The 12676-nt window shown below is 34.3% G+C and overlaps 1 protein-coding gene across 1 annotated transcript; it reads left to right on the top strand.

The window, feature by feature from the left end:
- The first annotated feature begins 6438 nt into the window (after positions 1–6438).
- On the top strand, positions 6439–9821 carry LOC128541268 (interferon a3-like). Its single transcript, XM_053511617.1, has 6 exons — positions 6439–6474; positions 8785–8832; positions 8984–9058; positions 9159–9305; positions 9464–9541; positions 9648–9821. The coding sequence occupies exons 1-6, from the start codon at positions 6439–6441 to the stop codon at positions 9756–9758; spliced, it is 495 nt and encodes a 164-aa protein (XP_053367592.1). The 3' UTR covers positions 9759–9821.
- Positions 9822–12676: the final 2855 nt, after the last annotated feature.

Genomic DNA, 12676 nt, shown 5'->3' with positions numbered 1-12676 from the left:
CCAGTTTAAGTTTTTCTGTGTTCAAAATCATAGAAGAAAAATTTGCAGTATTTTTTTTTACATGCTGTCATACTGTTTTATGAAGGTTATTTTTGCTATTTATTTAATCCTACTGAATTTCTTTTGTTTAAATGGGTATATTTTTGTTAAATTATAAAACTCTGCATATTCTGTCATTTTTATTTATGCCCTTGGGCTATTTAGAACCATAAGGTCTTATTTATTTATTTATATCTGTATTATATGTGTTTTATGCAGCGGGACTGTAAAAACCTTGAAAATGATTTAAGTGAACAATATGTGAATTTCTTAGTATTTTTCTAAAATACTAAAGTTTTTTCTAAAGTATTAAATGCCTAAGTATTAAATTCCTTGAAAGTGCAAGTTAATGCTTATAAAAGCTTTATATTTAAGTGCTTTTAATAAAAAAACAAAAAACAAATAACAAAATTCTGTTTTGGGAGCCGAATTATTACCCCAATTATAGCTTTGTACCCCAAAAGGAGACCAGTTCAAGGTATACTGGTGTTAGGTTGGAATTCAGTAATTTCAAAATGATAACATTTTTACCAAACATAATGCAACAAGTTATTGTAACCACATCAAATATGTTTTTTTTGTTTACAAAAATCATGCAAAGAACTAAATAAACTTCGTCTCATTATTACAGTGAGGACTCAATTATTACAGTTGATGATTTATGAACATTTCAGCACATAAGTTGTGTGAAACCTGATATTTGACCTTAAATAATATTTTTGTACAGTATCTATACCACAAGGGTATTCATTAAAATATATGCTTTAAATATCTAATATATATGTATTACAACGAGCCATGCTGTATATTTGACAAACCATCCACTTAATTAAAATCTAATGACTCAGGTCATTACAATTTATATTAACTTATTTGAAAAGCAGACAAACAAACAAATAAAAAGAATCATATTGTTTTCTCTCATTTTGTTTTAAATAGTTTTGTAATAAATTTTGAATGCATAAATTCAACTTATAAATTCAGCTCTATGATTATTGCCAAAGTAAAATATTAGGTCAGTTATTTATTTTATCTTTACAGTAAGAGTTAAAGTTCAATTAGAATAACGCAGAGTTTTTTTAAGGTTATGTCAAAGAAAATTATCAAAAAGGGGATAATTAATAAAAAAAAATTATCTGGTTTTCAGGATATACTGTACATGCGAAACCTTTTACAATTCTTCAGAAACTGCAAAATGATAATATAACCCAAATTAACTTTTGGAAAATTACAGTGGTGTGAAAAACTATTTGCCCCCTTCCTGATTTCTTATTCTTTTGCATGTTTGTCACACAAAATGTTTCTGATCATCAAACACATTTAACTATTAGTCAAAGATAACACAAGTAAACACAAAATGCAGTTTTTAAATGATGGTTTTTATTATTTAGGGAGAAAAGAAATCCAAACCTACATGGCCCTGTCTGAAAAAGTATTTGCCCCCTGAACCTAATAATTGGTTGGGCCACCCTTAGCAACAATAACTGCAATCAAGCGTTTGCAATAACTTGCAACGAGGAATTTTGGCCCACTCATCTTCGCAGAATTGTTGTAATTCAGCTTTATTTCAGGGTTTTCTAGCATGAACCGCCTTTTTAAGGTCATGCCACAACATCTCAATAGGATTTAGGTCAGGACTTTGACTAGGCCACTTCAAATGTTCTTTTTGCTTAAAAGTGGTTTGCGCCTTGGAAATCTGCCATGCAGGTTGTTTTTGCCCAGTCTCTTTCTTATGGTGGAGTCGTGAACACTGACCTTAATTGAGGCAAGTGAGGCCTGCAGTTCTTTAGATATTGTCCTGGGGTCTTTTGTGGCCTCTCGGATGAGTTGTCTCTGCGCTCTTGGGGTAATTTTGGTCGGCCGGCCACTCCTGGGAAGGTTCACCACTGTTCCATGTTTTTGCCATTTGTGGATAATGGCTCTCACCGTGGTTCGCTGGAGTCCCAAAGCTTTAGAAATGGCTTTATAACCTTTAACAGACTGATAGATCTCAATTACTTTTGTTCTCATTTGTTCCTGAATTTCTTTGGATCTTGGCATGATGTCTAGCTTTTGAGGTGCTTTTGGTCTACTTCTCTGTGTCAGGTAGCTCCTATTTAAGTGATTTCTTGATTGAAACAGGTGTGGCAGTAATCAGGCCTGGGGGTGGCTACAGAAATTGGACTCAGGTGTAATAAACCACAGTTAAGTTATTTTTTAACAAGGGGGGCAATCACTTTTTCACACAGGGCCATGTAGATTTGGATTTTTTTTTTTCCCTTAATAACGTAAACCTTCATTTAAAAACTGCATTTTGTGTTCAATTATGTTATCTTTGACTAATAGATAACGGTTTTTGATGAGAAGAAACATTTAAGTGTGACAAACATGCAAAAGAATAAGAAATCAGGAAGGGGGCAAATAGTTTTTCACACCACTGTAAATATGCTTGTGGAAAATTAACATGAAAGTTGTGCAAACATACAAAAATAAAGGTTTGTTTTATGTAAAGTGCTTCATGAAAACATTTTAATAGTAAGTTTAAACATTTTAATTTTAATTGTAAATTAGAATCAGATATATTACAGACACTTTGTGCCAAAAAAAAATCATGAATAATAAAGATAATTAGTTTTTCAGGCTCAACATTTCCCCTATGTTCTGTAAAATGTCTGTTAGAAAAAATGTTTTTTTTTTTAATTGTATACTTGTAAAACTGTTTTCAAACAATAATGGACATTTTATAAGGGCCAAACCTGGACAAGCAACATATCCACACTGAAAAATCCCCCCCAACCCCCCCAACAAAAAAAGCTACCTCAACTTAAAAAAAGTTTTGTAACAAGTTGCACAGCTTATGTAAGTTTCCTCAACTTTAAAAGGAATTTGCTGGCCAACAAAATATTTTACATTGCTGTTTAGTTGTCACAACATGTACCCAGTTTAAAATCTTAAGTTGACTCAACATGTAATTCAAACATTTAAGTCAGCTCAAGTGGTATTGGTTGTGATCTGAATTAATGATATTTCCCTAAGGTTGACATAACCCAACTTTTCATCTATTCAAATAGGTAATTTGTCTGCCTTTTTAGCCAATTCATGTAACTTGTTCAAGTGATTGTTTTTCTAAAAAAACAAGTTAGCCTAACAATATCCCAACAATTAAAACAAACAAAGATTACTTAACAAAACTTTATCTTTTTAAAACTATAGTCAAAGTTAAAACAGTGATGTGCATAAAACAAGAAAATACAGGTTCTGTTTTACTTAAAGGTCAATGAAATACCTGGATAACACCAGAAGCTTATCAGTAGCATACTGATTCTTGTATATTGCAAAATCATAAAAAAAAAATGTAAACTAGCAAAGATAAACAGTTTTTCTCAATGTGTCAGCAAAAAAAGCTAAAAAAGATTCCATGGCAACAAGAGTTTCTTTCTCAGCATGTAAATTTGAGGGGAGCATGTCTCTCCAAGTCCAATAGAAATATCCTTTGGCTTCATACGGTAGGTGTCCATCCAGTCCTTTTGGATTTTACTGTTCAGAGCACAAAACTGACCTAAAGCTGTTGCGTAGTCACCCAGGCCATCAATTACAGTCCCCTTTAACACCACAGCAACTCCATCAGCTTGGTCAAGCTTCTCCAGTAGCTTCAAAAGGCCAACCGACACTCCATATCTAGTTATGATCAAAATAAAGATATCAATAAGGCTATATACCACAAGAGAGTGTAAAACACACTGTTTCTGGAATTGTAATGATGTTTTAAAGTTACGTATTGCTTCATATTCAAAAGGGTTTGATATTTTCAAGGTTTTTACTTTGTCATTTTCAGGAGTAACTATGTCGAGTGATATTTTTAAGTAACAGGGTATCTAATCAATTTGCTTTTTATGTAGATAAGTTAACCAATATCACACTCGTAGATGAGCATTAGTGGCTCTGAAGCCAAACTAACATGGACATTTTTATATACCTTAACTTACTGAGTAATAAAATGCTGCTACTCCTAAACTGTTAAACACTCTGGAAGTCAAATCTTTCAAAAGGAGAATTTTATTTGTTTAACTATCTACTGCTTCTAGTTAAATTTGATTAATCAGTCAAACTCAAATAGGGCTGTGGTTTTAAGGATATACATGGAAAAGCTTTGGAGTTCTTTAGAAACTGCAGAATGAAAGGCTGAACCACATTCACTTTTGGAAAATGAAATATGCTCATGGGAACATCACAACTTATAAAGCAACAAACAAACTTTGTTTGATGTAAAGTTCTTTGTGTGTACATTTTATTTGTAAGTTACTTAAATATGAATAAGATATAGAAATGTTTTAATAAATATTTTATTAATAATAAAGTTGATGAAGGTTTTTTCAACATTTTACATATATTCAGGAAAATATCTATTAGAACAAAATAAATTGGATCAATTCTTTTCAAATTGGTTTAGCTTCTGTAAATTTAAGATTGTTTTGTAAAATAAAAAAAAATAGTGCAATATTAGCAAAACACTGATGTGTGATAGCACACAGCTTTTTTTAGTGTTACTGCTTTTTTGGATATTTGGATACTGGATATTTTTATTTTCATTAAGAAAATTTTAGGTTTAGCTGACTGAATATTAAAGAATTGCAAAGAAAATGTAAGTGCTCAACAATTAATATTTTAGTTAAACTCAATATATGTCAATTTTCTTTGGTGTCTATTCCTATGCTGACATTTTTTTGGGGGGTATATTTAGATTTTGTATGTATATAATGTTTCAGATTTGAATAAAAAGATTTTTCATTAATTCAAATTTAAATTCAAATTTTATTTGTCACATACACAGTCATACACAGTACGATATGCAGTGAAATGCTTAGGCAACTGCTCGTGACCTAAAATAGAAGACTAAGAATAGTAATAGGAAATAAATATGAGAATTAAAATATAGGGTAAATAAAACTAGAAAAGAATAAAATAAAATATAAAAACTAAAGTAAAAAAAAAAATAAAATAAATAAATAACTAACTGTACGACAAAAATACACAATATAGAAAATATTTGAAGAATGTATGAAGAAGTATAAAACAATAAGAGCAGCTGAACGGGTAGGTATATTTATGTAATTTTTGTGTGGAATGGGTGTTAGAATAAATAGTGATGAAAGAATGGTAATGTAATGGTAATGTAATGTCCACTGTTTGTGCAATCCACATATTTAAAGTGTCTATTATGAGATTATTATTATTATTTTCTTAAGATAGTAAAGCTATAATTCGAAATGGGGTGATAGTGTATATGAATGGCTAAATGCACATTGCCAGTCAAATGTTGGGACACATCTTCTAATTCCATGGTCTTTCCTGCTTTTTATTTCTTTCTCCATTGTTAAACAGTTGAGCAGCTGATATTGAGATGTGTCTGCTCCTTATGTTCGTAAAGCCTTCATAAAGGCTCTGAGGCGCTGTTAATTGATGATTTCTGAGCATGGTATTTTCAAATTAACTTCCTTTCTGCAGCAGAGGTAAATTTTTGTCTTGTTTTTCTGAGGTGGTCTATATGAGACCCAGTTTCATCCTAGTGCTTGATAGGTTTTACAAATGCACTCGTTTGCACTTAAGACCAAATCACCATTTGGTCTTATCCATTTATAGGACGTTGTTCCATAAGTCTTGTGGTTTGTTTAGATCCAGTTTTGCTAATCTCAGTTTTGCATCTATGTTGTTTTTAGACAGAAGGTCTATAGAATAAGATTGGCCACCCGTCCAAGCCAACTTTTGCCAATCCTTCGAAGCATACTATAGATTTCAGTCTTCCATGCCGTCATGGACTTTAAAATTTAACATGCTCATTGAGGCCTGTGAGTCAGTGCCTGGCTGCAAAACAAAACAAGAAAACAAGATTTAAAAGAGGGTCATTAACTTTACACATGACAAAATATGTTCATTTTTGAATTAATCCAATTTTTTTGTAAGGTAAAATTTTCCAATTTTTATAAGGAAATGGATTGTAAAGTCAATTTAATCCAAAGAAAAAGTGTTTTAAATAACTGGATTAAACATAGATTTGAATCAAATGCCAAAATTAAACAATCTAAACATTAATCATTTGACAGATCAAAGAAAAAAATATTTAACATAAAGACAGACATGTTTCAAAGGCCAAATTTCATTATCTAAAGCTGAAAAATTACCTAGCACTTTTAGTTAAATTTGATTTATCAAACTAAATCAAATTTTCAATTTTTAAACAAGGTAAAAGGCCACACAATTTAATTGGATGCCTTGGTCTAGGTTTTATGTCAGATGCACTTCCTGACGCAATTCCCCCATTATATCCGAGCCTGCGACTGTCACTGCATCCAGTGTCTAGGGTTGTGGCGTTGATTGGGAATCGAGCCCGGGGCCTCCCACATAGCAGGCGAGACACCTACCATGCGGAAGCCCCAGACTAACAACATTAATGAGCCTGTAGGGGCGTGAGTGTGTATGTAAATGGCTCTAAATAATCACTGCCAGTCAAAAGTTTTAACCCTTTGTAATTCCATGGTTTTTCCAGTTTTCTTTCTACATTTTAAAACATATTACATATCACATAGTTGAACAATTGATATTGAGATGTGTGTGTTACTTTGTGGTCTCTGTAAAGCCTTCAGAACAGCTCTAATCTAAGGTGCTGTTAATTGGTGATTTCTCAAAAATCTGGGAGGGATTAACCCAAGTACCGAAGAAACACATATCTTAAATCATTGTTTAAAGATTACCAGAGACTGTATGGATATCTGGAGAAAGCTTGTTCCACCACCTAGGTGCCTGAATAGAAAAAAGTCTAGATGCATGTCTTTTTAAAACAGATTTTATCTTTTGTAGTTTTTTAAATTTCGGATGAGATACAGATACAAATTAAAGTTTGCCAATAAGTACAACTGTGTTTTAACTTAGTACCCAAATTATAACATTGTAAATTAAAAAAGGAACATTTCAAGGTTTATTGGTGTTATGTTGTAAGTTCAATTTCTCTTAAATTGAGCCAACTTGTAAATGATACATCAATATTTTTCTATAAGAAAAAGCATTGTGAAATCGAATGAAAGTACCTGATTGAACATGGAATTGAAAATGTCTGGGTGAACTCATATAATAAAATGCAAAGATTAAATAAAATGAAAACATTAATTATTTGATGAACAGAATAAGAAAAATGCTTAACATGTAGCTATTGACAGAGATATCTTTTAAAGATGTTACTTAATTATCTAACTATCTAGCATGTCTAGTTAAATTTGATTTCCTGTATCAGCCCCACACAAATTGGGCTGAGGTCTTACATGATAAAGCTTTCCAGTCCTTCAGAAACTGCAGAATGAAAGGCTGAACCACATTAACATATGGAAAATGAAATATGCTCATGGGAACATCACAACTTTAAAGCTACCAACATACAAACCTTGATCGATGTAAATTTCTTTGTGTGAACATTTTATTTTATACATAAGGTACTAAGGCTTATAATATCTTTATATTTAAGTGCTTTTCATTCTGTTTTGGGAGCCGGATTAGTACCCTAATTATAGGTTTGTATTCTAAAAGGAGACCATTTCAAGGTATACTGGTGTTAGGTTGAAAAATTAAAGTTCAAATTAAAATTTTAAATTCAAATTTTATTTGTCACATACACAGTCATACACAGTACGATGTGTAGTGAAATGCTTATAAAAAATAAAAAATAACATTTTTATATAATAACAAAATAATGCAACAAATTATCTTGAGTAACCACATCAAATATGTTTTTTTGTTTACAAAAGTCATGCAAACAACAAAGTAAACATTGTCTCATTGTTACAGTGGAAATGTACATTGTTGTCATGATTTATGAACATTTTAACACAAAGGTTCCTAGTTTGATTCCCCGGCCAGGCTCGATTACCGACCAGGCTCGATTCTCGTCTCTGTGTGCATGGAGTTTGCATGTTCTCCCCATGCTTGGTGGAAACATACAAAAATAAAGCTTTTTTTTTAAGTGCCCCATGAAAACATTTTAATTGAAGTGTAAACATTTAAATTTTAATTGTAAATTAGAATCAGATATACTACAGAGACTTTGTGACAAAGAAATCATGAATAATAAATTTAATAAGTTTCTTTTTATTCAACATTTCCCCTACTTTATGTAAAATGTCTGTTAGAAGATGTCAGTTATACTTGTATATTTGATATGTTTGTAAAAGTAATTTATTGTGTAAATTAAAAAAGTAATTTAGATTAATGTAAAGATGTTTTCAAACAATAATGGACATTAAAAAAATAAAAATAAAATCAAAAATATTAATAAGGTATATCACAGGAAAGTGTAAAACACTGTTTCTGGAATTCTAGTGTTAAAGCTACTTCATATTGAAGAGGATTTTATGTTTTCAAGGGTCTTATTTTGTCATTCTCAAGAGTAACTGTGTGGAGTGATACTTTAAATTAAATTGGTATCTAATCAATTCGCTTTTCATACAGATAAGTGAACCAATATACAGTAACATTCATAGATGAGCATTGTGACTATGAAATCAAACTAACACTAACACTATCACATTTTTATATCCCTTAATTTACTGAGAAGCGCCGCTACTCCTTAACTGTTAAACACTCTGGATTTTTCTCGAGTAAGTTCTTTCAATTTTTTATATTTACCTATCTATTGCTTTTAGTTAAATTTGATTCATCAGTCAAACTCAAAGAGGGCTGTGGTTTTAATGGTATACATGGAAAAGCTTTGGAGTTCTTTAGGAACTGCAGAGTAAAAGGCTGACATGTTTAGCACTGCTTAGAGAAATGGTGAGTCTCTCTCTCTCTCTTTCAATCAATCAATCAATCAATTAATCAATTAATTAATTAGTTGTTTTTTTTATATCATTAATTATCTAATAATAATGCCAAATATTTTGAAAAATATTTAACACAGACATACTCCTTTTTATTCCTACAGGGGGAAGAAATCAGCACCAACTCGTCCATTCCAGATAACTGGCATCACTGGTTCTTTAACCAAAGCTATTCTAAGGTTAATATTTTTATGATGGTGTTCATATAAAATAATTGTTGTCCTGATCCTGTTATCCTGTGTGTACTCTTAATGTTCATCACAATCCTTTTTTCCACAGCCAGAGAAACAGATTGGGTTCATCTTTCAGACTCTAGACGAGGTCTCTCGGTTATTGGAAGAGTCTGACTCTGTCTCTTGGAACAAGGACAAGCTGGACACTTTGTTACATATGCTGGATCTGCAGGCCAATGGACTTCGTTCATGTGTGAGTGCTCCATTTCTTAATACTTTCAGTATATGTATTATACAGCTGTTTTATGAAGAGTAAAGTCAAGTTCTGTTTTTTGCCTGACATTTGCTTAAATTTAAAAGCATAATGTACTCTTTCTATAACCTTGGACCTGTTTAATTTGATTTACAAAGCTTGATCACAAAGTAAAAAAGAGCAAAAGATTGCCCTTATACTTCAAACGACTAAGAGATCTCACCAAGGATGACAAGGTAAACAAATATCTAAATGTTCTTTGTGACAGAGACAGAATCATATTTAATGTAAATGTGAAATGATCCTGGCAAGGTCTAATATTGGGATTTTACTTTACATCAGGAGAAGAATGAGGCCTGGGAGGGGATCAGAAAAGAGTTGCTTCAACTTTTTGGGCTGCTGGACTTCTTCCCTGCTGTCTCTGTGAATAATGTTGCAAAGGAGAGTCAATAATCTATTTAATGCTTATTTAATGCTTTTGTGTTTCAAAATCGTAGTAAAATAATGTTACGCATTTTCTATGCTTGTTACGTCCCAGTCTAGGGTTGGGCCGTACAGCAACTGATAGGTTCGGGGTTCTATTTGAAACTGTGTGAAAAGAGTCGAATGTAATGGTGTAATATACCGGAAAGAAATAGACAGGCACATCAGCTGGCAAAAAGACAGGGTTTGTATTGCTTTACACAGAGCAAACGAGAATACTGACAACACCAGGATCAGCTTCAGGGTGGACCCAGGCCAAAATAATAAACAAAACAGGTATCTGTATTTTGACAAGCTTGTTTACCTAAACAAAACACAAACAAAAATACAGATAACTTACCTATCTCCCTAAACCAAAACAGTAGATAAATTCCCTTTCTCCCCCAAAACAAATGGCAGCCACACCCCTACTACTGGTGCGTGCACAAACATAAAGTGAAATTATTTACAGAAAATATGTACAAACAAAACCAAGCAAACAAACCAAAAGGGACAAAGCAATAATCGAAGTCAAAGGGTTGCAATAAAGTCAAAAACCAGGGTACACAAGCCAATATCAAAAACACCAAACTAACAACTCTCTCTCCAAACAATCAACACCTCGCCTACACGCCTCCCCGTTCCCGCGTCTCTCTCCGGTTTATAACTGGTCCGCTCGTTGCTGACGTCACTCAGGGCGGAAGTGCACGTGTGGAAGGTCAGCCAGCCGCTGGTGTAGTGGCAGTCGAAAAACCTGGAGTGGAATGGGAGCGGAGCTGAACCTGGACACGCTGTAGTGGCAGTCGGAAAACCTGGAGTGGAATCAGGGGCGGAGCGCAACCTGGGCACAATATACACACACGCTACAAAGCACAGAAGCATAAACATACACAGCGCGATCAACATGTTGCGGGTTGTAACATTCCCCCCCACACAAATGTGAACTTCTAAGTTCACCTAACTTCTGTTCAAAACCACAAAAAAAAATTCTAACAACGAGACAAGGCATCTGCAAGTATGTTTAGGGTTCCCTTTTTATGAGAAATCACCAGATTGAATCCTTGAACGATAAGAGACCAACGCATCAGTCGTTGGTTGGTGTTACACATACGGTGGAGAAAAACTAGGGGGTTGTGATCTGTAAAAACTTGTACAGGAGCTGAACTATCACCAATGTAAACTTCAAAGTGCTGTATAGCCATTAATAATGCTAGTGCTTCTTTTTCGATTGTGCTATAGTTAAGCTGATGCTTTAAAAACTTCTTGGAGAAATAACAAATGGGGTGATCGATTCCATGATCATCCTCCTGCAGTAACACTGCTCCAGCCCCAGTACCACTAGCATCCACTTCTAGTTTGAAAGGTTTACTCACATTAGGAGCAGCAAGCACGGGAGAGCTGGATAGCAGGAGCTTGACTGACTCAAAGGCACCCTGACACTCTGGAGACCACTGAAAAATGACATCCTTGCGGAGTAGGTTAGTGAGAGGCACGACCACATTAGAGAAATTTTTACAAAAACAACGATAATATCCAGCCATACCCAAGAACCGTCGCAACTCACGACGCGTCTTTGGGATGGGAAATTGTTTAATGGATTGGACCTTAGTATCCACAGGTTTCACTACACCCTGCCCAACTACCTTACCAAGGTAGGTTACCACACCTTTACCAAATTCACATTTATCCAAGTTAAGAACTAATGAAGCTTCTGAAAGTCGTCTAAACACCCATTCTAATGTCTGTAGGTGTTGTTCCCAAGTATCGGAATAGACAATGACATCATCCAGGTAGACAGCACAATTGGAAACATCACCCAAGACAAGGTTCATGAGCCGCTGAAAAGTAGCAGGAGCATTTCGGAGTCCAAAGGGCATAACTGTATACTGCAAAAGGTTATCAGGTGTAGCAAAGGCTGAAATTTCGGATGCACGAGGTGTAAGAGGGACCTGCCAATATCCTTTTAAAAGATCCAGCTTACTAGTGAATTTGGCTGCACCAACACAATCAACACAATCTTCCATTCTAGGAAGAGGAAACGCATCAGGCTTGGTTACTGCATTGACCTTCCGGTAATCAGTACAAAAACGAAATGAGGCATCTGACTTGGGTACTAGAACACAAGGGGAACTCCATGGACTTGTACTAGGGACAGCTAGTCCATTCTCAATAAGGTACTCTGTCTCTTTCTTCATAACTGCCCGCTTTGCTGGGTTTAGACGATAGGGGTGTTGCTTAATTGGAGCATGTTCACCTACTTCAACATCATGCTCAAGAACAGATGTCCGAGAGGGAACATCAGTAAATTTCACACTGGGGTTAAGCTGAGGCATGCTTTCCTTAATGGTTTCCTCCTGACATAAGAAAGAGTCGGACAAATCTATTACGTCCCCCAATTTCTTTTGCTGAGCACGCGTTAACACACAAGCAGGAAATACTGAAGGAATCTGAGCTTCCAACTCTGGGCAATCCGCAATCGGCTCAGATACAACCTCTGGAAGCGGAAAAATTTGGTTTCCAGCAATATCATTCCCCAGAATGAATGAAATACCACTAACTGGCAACGCTGTACGAACAGCAACTTTAACAAAACCAGAAAAGCTTTTGGTTTCTAAATACAACTTATGCAAAGGTGCCCGAATTACAGTCATACCAATGCCTTGAATTAACACATCACTCCCTAAATAAGAAGCTTCTGAAGAGGGTAATGCATTTTCCAAAATAAATGATTGAGCAGAACCGGTATCCCTCAATATTTTAATGGGGTTTCGTGTTTGACCAGCCCCTAAAGATACATAACCAGAAGATATAAAAGACTCAAACACAGATTCCCCAGTAGACTTAGCCAGCAGCCCTGCAGCATTTACCTTTTTGCTAGCAGGCTGCGAACGAGCCATCTTACGCTGTAA

Source organism: Clarias gariepinus, chromosome 14 (assembly GCF_024256425.1).
Source record: "Clarias gariepinus isolate MV-2021 ecotype Netherlands chromosome 14, CGAR_prim_01v2, whole genome shotgun sequence".
Lineage (NCBI taxonomy): Eukaryota > Metazoa > Chordata > Actinopteri > Siluriformes > Clariidae > Clarias > Clarias gariepinus.
Note: the sequence above shows the minus strand (reverse complement) of the source record. Positions and strands in the feature narration are given on the sequence as shown.